The 17,210-nt window shown below is 47.8% G+C and overlaps 1 protein-coding gene across 1 annotated transcript; it reads right to left on the reverse strand.

Annotated features, from left to right (window-relative positions):
* Positions 1 to 9,791: 9,791 nt before the first annotated feature.
* On the reverse strand, positions 9,792 to 16,482 carry LOC127000914 (uncharacterized). Its single transcript, XM_050865033.1, has 2 exons — positions 13,254 to 16,482; positions 9,792 to 13,070 (listed from the first exon to the last, which is right to left on the reverse strand). The coding sequence occupies exon 1, from the start codon at positions 16,050 to 16,052 to the stop codon at positions 13,275 to 13,277; it is 2,778 nt and encodes a 925-aa protein (XP_050720990.1). The 5' UTR covers positions 16,053 to 16,482; the 3' UTR covers positions 9,792 to 13,070; positions 13,254 to 13,274.
* Positions 16,483 to 17,210: the final 728 nt, after the last annotated feature.

Below are 17,210 nucleotides of genomic sequence, written 5' to 3' on the forward strand. Positions count from 1 at the left end.
TACCACCAGGGTCACAAAACTACCCCTGGAAATCCCTAAGACTCCCACGAAAGACTAGTAAATTACGTGTTCTTGGGCGCAGAAATATTTAAAAATATGGCCCATAGATGGTTCACGGTACAGAAGAAGGCTCAGACTACCACCAGGGTCACAAAACTACCCCTGGAAATCCCTAAGACTCCCACGAAAGACTAGTAAATTACGTGTTCTTGGGCGCAGAAATGTTTAAAAATATGGCCCTTAGTCCCGCCCGCCGCTGTATACAAACTGACAATGTTACAGCCATCGCCGAGTGGCTTAAAACTGCCCACATGCTGTCCTGAAGACCGCCAATCAATTCAGCCTCTATCGAAACTCTACCAACCCTTTCCTTCATTTACCAACTCCTTTTCGTAACTTTCCAACCCCTTTTCTTACTTGTCAACCCTTTTCTTCATTTAGCAACTCCTTCTCCTAATTTACCAACTCCTCGTAACTTGCCAACTCCTTTACCTAATTTACCAACTCCTCGTAACTTGCCAACTCTTTTTCCTAATTTACCAACTCCTCGTAACTTGCCAACTCTTTTTCCTAATTTACCAACTCCTCGTAACTTGCCAACTCCTTTTCCTAATTTACCAACTCCTCGTAACTTGCCAACTCCTTCTCCTAATTTACCAACTCCTCGTAACTTGCCAACTCTTTTTCCTAATTTACCAACTCCTCGTAACTTGCCAACTCCTTCTCCTAATTTACCAACTCCTCGTAACTTGCCAACTCTTTTTCCTAATTTACCAACTCCTCGTAACTTGCCAACTCTTTTCCCTAATTTACCAACTCCTCGTAACTTGCCAACTCTTTTTCCTAATTTACCAACTCCTCGTAACTTGCCAACTCTTTTTCCTAATTTACCAACTCCTCGTAACTTGCCAACTCTTTTTCCAAATTTACCAACTCCTCGTAACTTGCCAACTCCTTTACCTAATTTACCAACTCCTCGTAACTTGCCAACTCCTTTTCCTAATTTACCAACTCCTCGTAACTTGCCAACTCCTTCTCCTAATTTACCAACTCCTTTTCAGCATTTACCATTTTTTTCTATATATATCAACTCCTTTTCTTAATTTACCAATCCCTTTTCTTAATTTAGCAACTCCTTTTCTGAAATTACCAACTCATTTTCTTAATTTACCAACTCCTTAATTTTTCCAACTCCTGCGTGAGGCTCTATAACCATGACGTGCCACACCCAAGCAAACAAAACCATATCGGAAGTCACTGTATCTCTAATATCAGTTTTGTCAATATGTGTTCTCGTGTTGCTAAATTTATACTTTTGTTGATTTTTGTGCCGGAAAGAATTGAAATATCGTTGATTTTTGTGCTGGAAAGAATTGAAATATCGTTGATTTTTGTGCCGGAAAGAATTGAAATATTGTTGATTTTTGTGCTGGAAAGAATTGAAATATCGTTGATTTTTGTGCTGGAAAGAATTGAAATATCGTTGATTTTTGTGCCGGAAAGAATTGAAATATCGTTGATTTTTGTGCTGGAAAGAATTGAAATATTGTTGATTTTTGTGCTGGAAAGGATTTAAATATTGTTGATTTTTGTGCTGGAAAGAATTAAAATATCGTTGATTTTTGTGCTGGAAAGAATTGAAATATTGTTGATTTTTGTGCTGGAAAGAATTGAAATATCGTTGATCTTTGTGCTGGAAAGAATTGAAATATTGTTGATTTTTGTGCTGGAAAGAATTGAAATATCGTTGATTTTTGTGCCGGAAAGAATTGAAATATCGTTGATTTTTGTGCCGGAAAGAATTGAAATATCGTTGATTTTTGTGCCGGAAAGAATTGAAATATCGTTGATTTTTGTGCTGGAAAGAATTGAAATATTGTTGATTTTTGTGCTGGAAAGAATTGAAATATCGTTGATTTTTGTGCTGGAAAGAATTGAAATATCGTTGATTTTTGTGCCGGAAAGAATTGAAATATCGTTGATTTTTGTGCTGGAAAGAATTGAAATATTGTTGATTTTTGTGCTGGAAAGAATTGAAATATCGTTGATTTTTGTGCTGGAAAGAATTGAAATATTGTTGATTTTTGTGCCGGAACGAATTGAAATATCGTTGATTTTTGTGCCGGAAAGAATTGAAATATCGTTGATTTTTGTGCTGGAAAGAATTGAAATATTGTTGATTTTTGTGCTGGAAAGAATTGAAATATTGTTGATTTTTGTGCTGGAAAGAATTGAAATATCGTTGATTTTTGTGCTGGAAAGAATTGAAATATCGTTGATTTTTGTGCTGGAAAGAATTGAAATATCGTTGATCTTAGTGTTGGAAAGAATTTAAATATCGTTGATTTTTGTGCCGGAAAGAATGAAAATATCGTTGATTTTTGTGCTGGAAAGAATGAAAATATCGTTGATTTTTGTGCTGGAAAGAATTGAAATATCGTTGATTTTTGTGCTGGAAAGAATTGAAATATCGTTGATTTTTGTGCTGGAAAGAATTGAAATATCGTTGATTTTTGTGCTGGAAAGAATGAAAATATCGTTGATTTTTGTGCCGGAAAGAATTGAAATATCGTTGATTTTTGTGCTGGAAAGAATTGAAATATCGTTGATTTTTGTGCTGGAAAGAATTGAAATAAATGAGAAAATATGAAAAAAAGTATCATACAAGCAAATGCAAACTATATAGACGAATGATTGATGAAAAGACCTAAACAACACAAACCTCACTCATAACATCCTGAACCATCACGCGCGGCTTCTATGAAACTCTTGAGCAAACAACCGTAATACCCTCTTATCACATGAGTTTCCTGTCCAGCCAAACGTACCGTAACATCCTTTCGTAATAAACACGTGACGGAGAGGGAGGGAGGATGCGACTGGCGGAGGAGAGAGGGGGGGGGGGGGGTAGGAGTGTGATATTTTTTTACCTTACGGGGATATCCACATAGGTGACCGATTACATCACTGATAGGTTAGGTTGTTATGTTATGTCTTCATAGGTTAGGTTAGGTTGTTATGTAAGGTCATTGATAGGTTTGGGTTAGGCTAGGTTTGTTCATTGATAGGTTAGGTTAGGTTAGGGTATTGATAGATTAGGTTAGGTAAGATTATTGATAGGTTAGGTTGTTATGTTATGTCTGGTAGGTTAGGTTAGGTTATGTAAGGTCATTGATAGGTTAGGGTTAGGTTAGGTTTGTTCATTGATAGGTTAGGTTAGGTTAGGGTATTGATAGATTAGGTTAGGTTGTTATGTTATGTTTGATAGGTTAGATTGTTATGTTATGTCATTGATACGTTAGGTTAGGTTGTTATGTAAGGTCATTGATAGGTTAGGGTATTGATAGGTTAGGTTAGGTTTGTTCATTGATAGGTTAGGTTAGGTTAGGGTATTGATAGATTAGGTTACGTAAGGTTATTGATAGGTTAGGTTGTTGTTATGTCATTGATAGGTTAGGTTGGGTCATGAGAGGTTGTGTTGTTATGTCATTGATAGGTAAGGTAAGGTAAGGTATAGGTTATTGCTAAGGTAGGTAAGGTATGGTATAGGTTATTGATAGGTTAGGTTAGGTAAGGTAAGGTGTAGGTTATTGATAGGTTAGCTTAAGTAATATATAGGTTATTGATAGGTTAGGATTGGTAAGATGATGTAATGTTTAGGTCAATTTGGACAGCTTAGGTCAGATGCTTCATAGGTAACGTTATGGTAGGTTAAGGAAGATAAGATGGTTCATAGGTTACGTTATGATAGGTTAGGAAAGGTCAGGGAAGATAAGATGATTCATAGCTTACGTTACTGATAGGTTAAATTGGGTTAGGATGTATTATTAAGTGATTGAGAAGTAAAGTTTTTGTTAGCTTAGGTTAGGTTAGGTTACGAGATTGATAGGTCACGTTATGATAGGTTAGGAAAGGTCAGGGAAGATAAGATGATTCATAGCTTACGTAACAGATGGGTTAAATTGGGTTAGGATGTATTATTAAGTGACTGAGAGGTAAAGTTTTTGATAGCTTAGGTTAGGTTAGGTTACGAGATTCATAGGTTACGTTATGATAGGTTAGGAAAGGTCAGGGAAGATAAGATGATTCATAGCTTACGTTACTGATAGGTTAAATTGGATTATGTTGTATTATTAAGTGACTGAGAGGTAAAGTTTTTGATAGCTTAGGTTAGGTTAGGTTACGAGGTTCATAGGTTACGTTATGATAGGTTAGGAAAGGTCAGGGAAGATAAGATGATTCATACCTTACGTTACTGATAGATTAAATTGGGTTAGGTTGTATTATTAAGTGATTGAGAGGTAAAGTTTTTGATAGCTTAGGTTAGGTTAGGTTACGAGATTGATATGTCACGTTATGATAGGTTAGGAAAGGTCAGGGAAGATAAGATGAATCATACCTTACGTTGCTGATAGATTAAATTGGGTTAGGATGTATTATTAAGTGATTGAGAGGTTTATTTATTGATAGTTTAGGTTAATTAAGGTAAGATTAGGTTACGTTATGATAGGTTAGGAAAGGTCAGGAAAGATAAGATGATTCATAGCTTACGTTACTGATGGGTTAAATTGGGTTAGGATGTATTATTAAGTGACTGAGAGGTAAAGTTTTTGATAGCTTAGGTTAGGTTAGGTTACGAGATGCATAGGTTACGTTATGATAGGTTAGGAAAGGTCAGGAAAGATAAGATGATTCGATAGATTAAAGATTGAGAGGTAAAGTTTTTGATGGCTTAGGTTAGGTTAGGTTACGAGATTGATAGGTCACGTTATTGATAAGTTAAGTTAGATTAGGTTAGGTGTCTGATAGGTTACGTTATTGATAGGTTATGTGAATTGTAGGTAAGATTAGGTTATGTGAATTGATAGGTTAGAATAGGTTATGTGATTTTTAGGTTAGGTTAGGTCATGTAAGGTAATTCTTCGGATGTACATTATTGCGAGGCTAATTTGGGTTTATTTATTGATAGGTTAGGTTAATTAAGGTAAGATTAGGTTAAGGGATTGATAGGTTAGGTTAGGTCAGGTTAGGTTAGATAAGGTTATATATGCTAGGTTATTTAAGGTTAAGTTAGGTTAGGTCATGTGACTGATAGGTTAGCCAGACGAGGAGAAGAAAGAGAGATCGAGGTCATTGAAGGTTAAGTTAGGTTAGGTTAGGTCAGGTTAGTTAAGTGACATAGTTTGGCCAGACGAAGAGAAGGAGAGATTAGCTCATTGAAGGTCAAGTTAGGTTAGGTTATTCCAAGTAAGATCATTCATAGGTTAGGTTGTTGAAGGTTAACCAAGTAAGATAATTCAAAGGTCAGGTTGTTAAAGGTCAAGTTAGGTTAGGCTAGTTAAGTGACTGATAGGTTAGCTTGACGAACAGGAGCGGTCGAGGTCAAACGGAGTAACGGGGGGCGGCGGGAGGTGACAAGATATCCTTCCGCCGCAAGAGTCGTGTGGTGAGTGGCGGATACTGAGAAACGGAGCCGTAAACACCCACCCTCGAGCGCCGTGCGTGTGTGTGTGTCACGTGTTGGCGAGGGCTGAGGCGATGACGCAATAGTGTTCAGGGGAAGAGAGTGAGGACGCCGCGCCGCTCCGTGGAAAGTAAACGATAGCTCCTCCTCCTCCTCCTCCTCTTGTTGGGGGTCCTGATGTTCCTCCTCCTCCTCCTCCTCCTGTTGTAGTTGTTTCTGTTCCATCTCCTCTTCTTGTTCCTCCTCCTCCTCCTCCTCCTCCTCCTCTTGTTGTTCCTGATATTGCTTTTCGTTTTCCTCCTCCTCCTCCTCCTCCTCTTGTTGGTGGTCATGATATTCCTCCTCCTCCTCCTCCTCTTGTTGGTGGTCATGATATTCCTCCTCCTCCTCCTCCTCCTGTTCTTCTAGTTGCTTCTGTTCCATCTCCTCCTCCTCCTCCTCCTCCTCCTCCACCTACGTCTTCTGCTCTTCCCCTTGCTGTTGTTCCTTCTCCTGCTCCACCTTGTCCTCCTCCTCCTCCTCCTCTTCCTTCTGCTCTTGAACCTCCTCCTGCTCTTCTCCTCCTCCTCCTCCTCCTCCATCTGCTATTGCTTCTTCTTCTCCTGCTCTTGTTTCTCCTCCTCCTCCTCCTCCTCCTCCTCCTTCCCCCCCTCCTCCTCCTCCTACTGCCGCCCTCATTCCTCTGCTACGTCTCTTCCTACAACTCCCCCTCCTCCTCCTCCTCCTCTTCTTGCTTGTCTGGCGCCTGCTTCTTTTTTGTTGTTGTTGTTGTTGTTGTTGTTGTTGTTTATCTTGTTCTTGTTTATGTTATTCTTGTTTTTGTTTTTTTATCTATAGCTGAACTTTATTTTTTTATCTACTTCATCTCCCTTTTGTTGATTTTTTTTTTTTTTTTTTTTACAACAAAGGAGACTATCTTATTCTTGTTGTTGTCGTTGTTCTCTTTTGTTCTTCTTTGTACCCGATTTTTCCTTCTTCCTTTTTTTTTCTTCTTCTTCTTCTTCTTCTTCTTGGTTTCTTTGCATTATAATTCATTGTTATCGTGACCTTTCTCATTATCATTATTATTATTATTATTATTATTATTATTATTATTATTATTATTATCATTATCATTATCATTATAGTCATTGTGTGAGAGAGAGAGAGAGAGAGAGAGAGAGAGAGAGAGAGAGAGAGAGAGAGAGAGGCACGAAAGCAATTAATGACATTTTACTATAAAGAGAGAGAGAGAGAGAGAGAGAGAGAGAGAGAGAGAGAGAGAGAGAGAGAGAGTAGGAAAATTTAATGTTGCCTCACAAGTTTATCCCTTTTTTTTTTGTTGTTGTTGAAAGGTAGAATATAATAGAGAGAGAGAGAGAGAGAGTGTGTGTGTGTGTGTGTGTGTTCTAGTTGCTTCTGTTCCATCTCCTCTTCTTGTTCCTCCTCCACCTCCTCCTCCTCCTTCTCCTCCTCCTCCTCCTCTTGTTCCAGTTGCTTCTGTTCCATCTCCTCCTCCTCCTCCTCCTCCTCTGTGTGTGAGTGTGTGTGTGTGTGTGTTGTGTGTGTGTGAGTGTGTGTGTGTGTGTGTGTGTGAGTGTGTGTTGTGTGTGTGTGTGTGTGTTGTGTGTGTGTGTGTGTGTGTGTGTGTGTGTCGTGATGTAACACAAGTCCCGCTCGTCTCTTCACTCACTTTCCTGGAATTGTCGGGAAAGAAAAACAGGAAAAGTTATCTGGAGAAAGAAAGAAAAACCGTCCTGAGTGGAAATTACTAACACACACACACACACACACACACACACACACACACACACACTTTCTCTTTCTCTCACTTGTCATTAATCTATCATCATTGTTATTAGGTGTAATTTTTTTCTTTATTTATTCTTGTTGCTGTTGTTGTTGTTGTTTTCTTCTTTCTCCTTTTCCTCTTCTTCATCTTTATCATCTTGTTGTTTTTTTGTTTGTTCTTTTTTTGTTTTTGTTTTCTCGTTCTTCATCTCGTAAACTCGTCTTACCAGAGAGAGAGAGAGAGAGAGAGAGAGAGAGAGAGGTCGTCCCAAGTCAACAGTCCAAACCAATGACGTCATTCCTCACCAAAACAAACCTGTGGAATGTCTCTCTCTCTCTCTCTCTCTCTCTCTCTCTCTCCCCCATGCCATATACATGTTCAATACAAACAAGCGTGACCACCCCTAAGCACACACACACACACACACACACACACAGACACACACACCTCCGGGATTGTGGGTGGGCGGGGTGTGGCCATCTCCGGGTCAGGTGGAAGAAGTGGAGGGGGAGGAGGAGGAGGAGGAGGAGGAGGAGGAGACAGGTGGTGGACGTGGTGGGAGGAAAAGACGAAAAAAGAACAGAAAAGAGAGTGCAAGAGAGAGAGAGAGAGGGGAGGGGGTAGGAGATCCAAGAATATGAGAATTATAGAGAAAAATAAAGAAATATTAATAAAGAAAAGTTGAAAAAAATAAAATAGTGAAGCATCGTGAGAGAGGAAGAGGAGGAGGAAAAGGAAGAAGAAAAAGAAGAAGAAGAAGAAAAAGAAGAAGTTAAAATAGACGAAAAATAGAGGATAGACATAACAGATTGAAAAAAAAAAGAAGTGGAAGAGGAGGAGGAAGAAGAAGAAGAAGAAGAAGAAGAAGAAGAAGAAAAAGAAGAAGAGTTAAAATAGATGAAAAATAGAGGATAGACATAACAGATTGAAAAAAAAGAAGTGGAAGAGGAGGAAGAAGAAGAAGAAGAAGAAGAAGAAGAAGAAGAAGAGTTAAATTAGACGAAAAATAGAGGATAGACATAACAGATTGAAAAAAAAAAAGAAGTGGAAGAGGAGAAGAAAGAAGAGGAGGAGGAGGAGGAGGAGGAGGAGGAAGAGGAGGAAGAAGAAGAAGAAGAAGAAGAAGAAGAAGAAGAGTTAAATTAGACGAAAAGTAGAGGATAGACATAACAGATTGAAAAAAAAAAGAAGTGGAAGAGGAGAAGAAAGAAGAGGAGGAGGAGGAGGAGGAAGAGGAGGAAGAAGAAGAAGAAGAAGAAGAAGAAGAAGAGTTAAATTAGACGAAAAATAGAGGATAGACATAACAGATTGAAAAAAAAAAAGAAGTGGAAGAGGAGAAGAAAGAAGAGGAGGAGGAGGAGGAGGAAGAGGAGGAAGAAGAGTGGGCAGAAGCGTGAGAAACTCGACGTTTGCCACATTCCTATGAGAGGGAGGAGGAGGAGGAGGGGAAGAGGGTTGAGGGGAAGGGGGGGGGACGGGACTGCGCCCCCTCCCTTCCCCCCCAACACGATCAATAGTGCCCCAACCTCCTCCTCCTCCTCCTCCTCTTCTTCCTCCTCCTCCTCCTCCGTTGCCAGTCATTCACTACCTCCGACTAACTCCACTCTTCCCCCTTCCTCCTCCTCCTCTTCCCCTGACCACGAAGTTTTCTCCTCCTCCTCCTCCTCCTCTCACACTTGCTATACTAAACATCCACACGTAACCTACCTCCTCCTCCTCCTCCTCCTCTTCTTCTTCTTCTTCCTCCTCCTCCATGATTTATTGTGATATTCTCGTTTGATGTTCCCAAGCTTCTTTACTTTCTCTCTCTCTCTCTCTCTCTCTCTCTCTCTCTCTCTCTCTCTCTCTCTCTCTCTCTCTCTCTCATCATAACCGCATTCCATTCATCCTTATCTTCTGTCTCTCCCTTCCTATTCCCCTCCCTTCCCTTCCTTTATTCCCATCCTTCCTCCTTCCCTTCCTCCCTTCTCCTTCCCTTCCTTTCCCTCCCCTCCCTCTCTTGACGTCATGGGGTATTCCACTGCCAGAGAGAGAGAGAGAGAGAGAGAGAGAGAGAGAGACCTTACGCAGCTTAGTTTAGATAATTGCTATCGGTCAGCTCTCCCCCCTCTCCCTCCTCCTCCTCCTCAAGACGCCCGCTGATTGGTCCGTTGTGTGCCTCGCCTCGGCCAATGGGAGCCTCGCCTTGCTCTGACGTCACTCCATTCACTAAAACTGCGCCTCGACCCCTCACGTACACACCCACACACACAGTTATTAGACACACACACACACACACACACACACACTAATACGCAGATTGACGCGCACACACACACACACACACACACACTAATACGCAGATTGACGCACACACTAATACGCAGATTGACGCGCGCGCACACACACACATATTCAAGTCATACGTACCTTTCACATGCATACATATACATACACTAATAATAATTTATAATCTCTCTCTCTCTCTCTCTCTCTCTCTCTCTCTCTCTCTCTCTCTCTCTCTCTCACACACACACACACACAGCCCAGGGAAGGAAATTAATCAAACACAGAAAAGTAAATGAGTTCGTTTTAATTATTTTCCTCGCTTTTAGTTATCTCATCATCGTCATCGTCATCATCATCATCATCGTCACCACTTCGTTAGCGTGGGTGAGGAGCGAACGGCGCGTCATCGTATAAAACTACATTAGTTAATAAATAAAATAAATTAGGCAACAGTGACATCATCATCATCATCATCATCATCCCGTCATCATCATGCATACAGTGTTATGGTCCATTATTTTCTACCCTCCCTCCCTCCCTTCCTTCTTCTCTCCCTCCCTTCTTCTCTTCTCCCTTCCCTCTCTCCTCCTCCGCCTCTTCTTCATCTATAATAATAATAATAATAATAATAATAATAATAATAATAATAATAATATTTAACATTGTAATACACGTAATAATCTTAACATAAGTAATTTTCTTATATAATTCTTTCATACAGATATACACGTCGTTTTTATATTATTAGTAACATTGTTATTATTATTATTATTATTATTATCTTGAATGTGGAAGAGGGGAGGTGAGGGGGGGTATAGGAATAAAGCATGCAATCTCTCTCTCTCTCTCTCTCTCTCTCTCTCTCTCTCTCTCTCTCTCGTAGTGGAGGAGACATTTCGTTGTTTTGGAGGGGAAGGGAGGGAGGGAGGGGGGGGGGGGAGGTCATGATTGTGGTGGTGATTGTGGTTGTTGGTCAGTCCATAATGGAATGTTTAATAATAATAATAATTGTGATGGTGGTGGTGGTAGTAGTGGTAGTAGTAGTGGTAGTAGGTGTTGTTGTTGTTGTTGTTGTCGTCAGTATTGTTTGGTTAATTGACTGATTGACTGACTGACTGACTGACTGATTGATCGATTGACAGACTGATTGACTGTTCACAACTTACTTAAAAAAAACGAAAAAAAACAAATAAGAGTATTACATCATTTATTTATAGGTATATTTTAAAACACGTGTTAGTCAAGGGATGAGGGAGTATAAAAAAGTTAGCCCTAATAATAATAATAATAATAATAATAATAATAATAATAGCAATAATAATAAATAACAACTTTGGATTCAGTTTCAATAATCTATATAAACCTTCCTACCTTTGGGGAGGAGAAAAATGCCTATTGGAGGAAGGGAGGGAAGGGAAGGGAAGGGAAGGGAAGGGAAGGGAAGGGAGAGTATGTTGTGTTGGCTGTCATGGGAATGTTCTTGAAGGGAGTAAGGTAGGGGGGAAGGGAAGGGGAGTAAGGTAAGGGAAGGGAAGGGGAGTAGGGGAAGGGAAGGGAAGGGACGGGGAGTAGGGGAGGGGAAGGGAAGGGAAGGGAAGGGACGGGGAGTAGGGGAAGGGAAGGGGTGTAGAGGAAGGGAAGGGAAATGGGAAAGAAAGGGAAGGGAAGGGAAGGGAGAGGAAGGATGAGTGAATAAGGTAGAACGTTCCCCTCCCTCCGTACACACACACACACACACACACACACACACAGCACCGTGGTCCCTTCACTCACTGGGATGGGGGGGGAGGGGGCACCTGAGGCATTGGAGGGAGGTAAGAGGGAGGGGGAGGAGGGGGAAGGGGCACCACCACCATCACCTCCCCCCCTTAACCCCCCTCCCCACACGCCCCCCCCTCTCTCGTGTATACATAAACAAACATGTGTACACAGCAACAACAACAGTACATAAATTAACGTACACACACACACACACACACACATACACACACACACACACACAAGAATCTGTCCATTTTTTTACAATATCACAGTTCTGTTTTTTTTTCCTCCTCCTCCTCCTCCTCCTCCTCCTCTCTTCTCTCTCTCCAACTCCTCCTCCTCCTCCACGTCACATAACAGCCTCTCTCTCTCTCTCTCTCAGGTCCACAATAGATGCAAGAAGGACTGGCTGCTGGCACTTTCCCAGGGTAAGTATTATGCCATTTACATCACTTATACATCCTCCGTCCTGGTGTACTGCCCTGGGGGACTGGGGGACACTGTCTGACGGTGGGTGGGGGGGGGATCTGGGTCTGGGGGAGGCACTAGTTTACTCTCTGGAAAGTTCTGGGCGCTTAGAGTAGGCACTGGGGGGTGGGTACTGTCCTGGGGTGGGTACTGATTGGGGTACTTTCTGGGGCCTGTCTTTGGCACTGTCTTGGGGGTACTGGGGGTGGTTCTGAGGTTTCACATAAGATACCGGGGTACGTGTCTGACATTTTTCAAGTGCTGGGGACTCACGTGGGTACGGTCCTTGTTAGCTGGGGCACTGGCCGGTACTGGGGGGGGGTGAAGCACGACACTGGGGACTCACAGGGACACTGCCCATCAGTTTCTTTTGGTACCGTGGCACTGGCGGGTACTGGGGATTACTGGAGCAGTTGTCCGGGGATACTGGGTACTGGCTTGTGGTACTGGTGGTGCTGGGGGACTAGTGGCACTGTCCTTGGGCACTGGAACTGTCTGATTGAGTGCCCTGGTTATGCTTTTTTGAGAAGGGTACTCACTCGCTGGGCTTGCATTATTGTGGGACGTAATCGGGGACTTTCTGAGGTACCGGAGGGGGGGGACTGGGGGCGCTGTCTTTGGGCACTGGGCACTGTCAGACGGGGTTTGCGAGTGGCACTGTCGGGTGTTTGCGTGTGGCACTCCCTTACTGGGTCAGTGACGCAGCGAACCACTATGTCACTGGGTCACCGGGTACCTCTCCGCACACCAGTAATTCTCTCTCTCTCTCTCTCTCTCTCTCTCTCTCTCTCTCTCTCTCTCTCTCTCTCTCTCTCTCTCTCCTCTGGCTTTCTTTTTTTGTCTACTTTTTCCTTTTCCCCATTTCTTGTGGGTGTTGCTATCAGAGAGAGAGAGAGAGAGAGAGAGAGAGAGAGAGAGAGTATGGATACAAAAAGTAACGTAACCTAATGCAACAAAAATTCGTCTTCCACTTCGTGACGCACGCACGCCGGGGGGAGGGAGCGAGGGGCACTGCACTGCTTCTGTCCGTCCTCGTGTGTCTGAGTGTCTGTGGCCGCCCCCCCCCCCCTCCCCGACGCCGCGTCTAGAGCACCGTTGTAACGAAAACAATAAATTAAGAGTATTTAGGAAGATTTCACTAAGTTTGACTATTGTCCTGTTTTCCAAAGGATCCTCAGCACTGCACGTGATTATTAGTGATACTATTATTACTACTATTATTATTATATCTTCCGTCTCTTTAGGCACAGTAACATTCGAGTAGGCACGAAGGAACACTCCTGCTGCTGCTGCTGCTGCTGCTGCTGCTGCTGCTGCTTCACTATATCACAGTCGAACCTGCAACACAGAGACAGTCGCGTTAGTCACCAGCCACACGGCGAGGAGCAACTATGCCAACACACGTGTGTGTGTGTGTGTGTGTGTGTGTGTGTGTGTGTCAGTGAGTGTATCCTACAAAACTCCCGTTTTCTGTGTGTGTGTGTGTGTGTGTGTGTGTGTGTGTGTGTGTGTGCCACTCACCTCCACGCTGCTGCCACGGCGTCACTCGAGGTGGATCTCCGCGGCGCCGCAGTGCTCGGGGAAGGCTTTGTGCCGCTTGTGTGCCTGCAGGTCCCCGCCCGGCAGCAGCCCCGCCGCCGCCACCGCCGGGTCACCTTGCGGCGTGTAGGGCAGGTGCGGGTGGGGGTAGCGGGGCACCACCTGGCCCCCGCCGCCCCCCGCCCGTGGGGGCCGCGGTCTGATGAGGCCCCCCGGGGAGACCGCCTCCATGGGACTGGGGGGGAAGGCGAGACCCGTGTCCGCCGGGGAGTGGCAGAGGCCGCGGGGACTGTCGCAGCCCAGCAGCAGCACCTCCCGGGGAGAGCGGCAGTACTGCGCCGACGAGTCTCCGGGAGAGCGAGAGTACAGAGTGTCGGGGGGCACGTCCCCGTGCTCGTAGGGGGAGCGGGCCAGGAGGCGGCGGCGGGGGTCGTCGTGGCCCTCCATCAGGGGGGAGCCGCCGGGGGAGCTGGAGTAGGGGTGGTGGGGCGCCAGGCCTGGCGCGTGCTGGGCCAGCAGCCCCCCCGCCCCGCCGCCCATGCAGATGGGGATGGGGCTGGATGTGTGGCCCGGGGCCTCGCGGGGCATCATGTGGGGCTGCATGCCGTCGTGGGGGCCCAGGGGCACCAGGCCGAAGTAGTACCAGGTGGGCTCGGAGCGGCCGCCACACTTGCGCACCTCCACGTTGGGGAAGCAGTGCTTCACCAGCTTGCCGAAGTAGTTGAGCGTGACGGGACTCTCACCCACCGCCTTGCAATAGGCGCAGTAGGCGCTGAAGACGGCGCTCTTCATGATGACGTGGCCGGAGCCCGCCTCGTACTGGGAGCGCAGCCACTCGATCACCACCTCGGCGCTCTTGTTGTCCGTGGCGATCTCCTTCTTGCGGGAGCGCTGCGCGGGGTCCTTGCCGGCCATGAACTGGTACAGGTGGCTGCTGGGCTTGACGGCGATACCGCAGTAGTGGTACTGCGGCTTGACGCGCCCGCCCAGCCGCCGGATGCTCACCTTAGGGAACACCTGCCGCACGATCTTGCCGAACACGTTCATCTCGAAGGGCGTCTGCTTGATGGAGCGCGCGTACATCTCGTAGTGGTGGTACGCGTCCGCCTTCAGCACGCACGAGTCCGGCACAGACTCGAAGTTGTCGGTGAGCCACATGCTGAGGTAGTACTTGCCGTCCCGCAGCCCCTCCCGCGGCCCGCCGCGCGCGCCGCCCACCTCGCCTTCCCCGTAGTGCTCGTAGGGCGCCTCGACCCGCTCGTCCTCCAGCAGCGGCGAGACGCGCGCCGCCATGGCGAGCGGCGGCGACTGCTCGGCGACCAGGAGGCCTTGCGCGGGGGGCAGCGGGCGGCCGTCCAGCAGCTCCTCCAGCTGGCCGTCGAGGGGGGAGAGCGGCGCCACGCGCACGCCGCGGTAGAAGGTCTTCTCAGAGGGGTGGATCATGGTCACCACGCCGCGGAACACCTTCATCACCGTCTCGTCGAAGTAGGTGAGCGGCAGCGCCGTCACGCCCATCAAGTCGCAGTCCTGCTTGTAGTGGGCGTACAGCTGGTCCCTGTTGACGCACATGGCGGAGTGCTCCTGCAGCGCCTGCGCTAGCCACTCCCGCAGCTGGGACTCTAACGCATTTTGCGCGCTGTTGTCGGAGTAGTGCTCCTCCTCGCAGCTGTTCGACCAGCCGGTCTCGATGAAGCGGAAGCGAGGCTTGTAGATGCGCTTGGCCTTCTGGTCGTGGGAGGCGGGGTGGGAGGCGCCCATGGCCGGGGCCCGTGGGGACGCCTCGGACATGTAGGACAGCTCCATGCTGGGGTCGTCGCGCGGCACGTGCAGGTCCAGCGGCTCCTCCTTCACCGAGTACTCGTCCTCCTCCAGCGGCTCGTCCTTCAGCTTGAGGTGCTGGAGGCTGTAGTCGACGGGCTCCTCCTTGATGTAGGGCTGCATCAGGTACCGCTGGGGCGCGTGCGGCCCGGAGAGCGGCGTGTGGGCGTCCCGCGAGCCATCGGAGGTATCAGACACGGGGCTCCGACAGCCGAGATCGTCGTCGTCGTCGTCGTCGTCGTCTTCGTCGTCGTCGTCGGGGTGCAGCTCCTCGCGGTAGCACAGCTTGCCGTTGCTGAACATAAGCTCCACGGCGCCCTGCAGGTCGCCGGGCGCCGTGTCCAAAGGCAGCGGCGCCGCGCGCTCCTGGATGCCGAAGTAAAACTTGTGCTGGTTGGCGCGCGGGCCGAGCCTGCGGCCCGCCGCGTGCGGGAAGGCGTGGCTCAGCACCATGGCGAAGTGCTGCGTCGAGAGCGGGTCGCCGACGCCCGCCACGCACTCACTCACGTAGCGGTCGTAGACCTCGGCCTTAGGCACGGAGGCGTCGGGCACGACGTGGTAGTTTTTGTAGAGCCACAGCAGGCAGCGGTGCACGTCAGCCTTGTCCGTGGGCAGCTCGCGCTTCCTGAGGCGCCGCTTGGGCCGCGTGGTGGTGGCGTTGTCGCCGGCGTGGGGCGAGCTCTCCTTGGCCTGGATGCCGCAGTAGTAGTACTTGAGGTTGTCGCGGCCGCCCAGGCGCCGGATGGTCACGTCGGGGAACACGGACTTGACCACGCGGCCGAAGATGCTCGTCTCCATAATGTTGCGCCCCTGCTCGCGGCAGTAGTCCTCGTAGTGCTTGTACATGACGGCCTTGGCCACCACGCCCTCGGGGTGGCGCTCGTAGTGCGTCTTGACCCATAGTTTGGCCTGCGAGCAGTGCAGTGCCATGGTGCCACCTGGTGCCTTCGCGCGGGAGACCATCACCTGCCCGGCGCACCGCGCGGCCTGTCACCTCGCGCGCCGCACCAAGACTGGGCCGCCAACACTGTTTACGCGCACGACGCCGCCGCCGCCGCAGCCGCCTCCGGTGTCACTAAGCAACATTCATTGACTGGCACCGCCGCCACCATCACTAGGCTACCAGTGCCGAGCGTGTGCCTCTATGTATGCGTGTGTGTGTATGTATATGTATGGGCGAGGGTGGTGCGCAGGCCGGCGCGGGCTGGGTGCAGACCGTCAGGTGGGTGGGCGGGTGGGGGGCGGGGGCTGTGGTGGCACTGCGCGGCAGAGCTTGCTGGGCCGTGGGAGGCGTGGCACTGAGGCACTGTTGGGGGCGAGCCGGAGCGTCGGTGCCGTGGCTACGTAGCTCAACACGGCGGCTTGTTTACTGAGCCCGAGTGTGTGGCGCGGACACATGTGGGGGAGTGAGGAGGCGGCGCGGGTGTGTGTGGCGGGCGTACGACGCACGGCCCGCCCCTCTCTCTCTCTCTCTCTCTCTCTCTCTAATCAGCGAGGTCGTGGGCGGGAGGGAGGGCAGGACACACACACACGAGGGTGGTGATGGTGGTGGGCGGAGCAACATTGGGTAACCTGGAAATACCAAGCCATTGCCGGTGTGTGTGTGTGTGTGTGTGTGTGTGTCATGGAGCGGTCACCACCTTTGCCCCTCCCATGATCCTCCTCCTCCTCCTCCTCTGACTCATGATTCCCTCCCCCTCCCCCCCCTTCCCTCCATCCTTCCATCCCTCTCAGTAAACGATGCTAGGAACTAACCTCTCCCCCCTCCTCCACCCCCGCCCCCTCCCTCTCTCCCCCACAATCCTGCATCATGTTATTCAATCCTTTCAATCCTCTCTCTCTCTCTCTCTCTCTCTCTCTCTCTCTCTCTCTCTCTCTCTCTCTCTCTCTCAGATTTAGATTCCCAGATGTTGATTCGTGCTTGGAATGACGTCTCTCCCTCCCTCTCTCCCTCCCTTCTCTCCCTCCCTCTCTCCTCCCTTCTCTCCCTCCCTCCTCTCCCTTCGGTCACTCACTCACTTATTCACTCATTCACTTCTTTCATTCTCTCTCTTTTCTTTCTCTCCCTCCCTCTCATTCACTCACTTTCTCGTCTCCATTCATTCACTTCTTCCTCTCTCT

Source organism: Eriocheir sinensis, chromosome 19 (genome assembly GCF_024679095.1).
Source record: "Eriocheir sinensis breed Jianghai 21 chromosome 19, ASM2467909v1, whole genome shotgun sequence".
NCBI lineage: Eukaryota > Metazoa > Arthropoda > Malacostraca > Decapoda > Varunidae > Eriocheir > Eriocheir sinensis.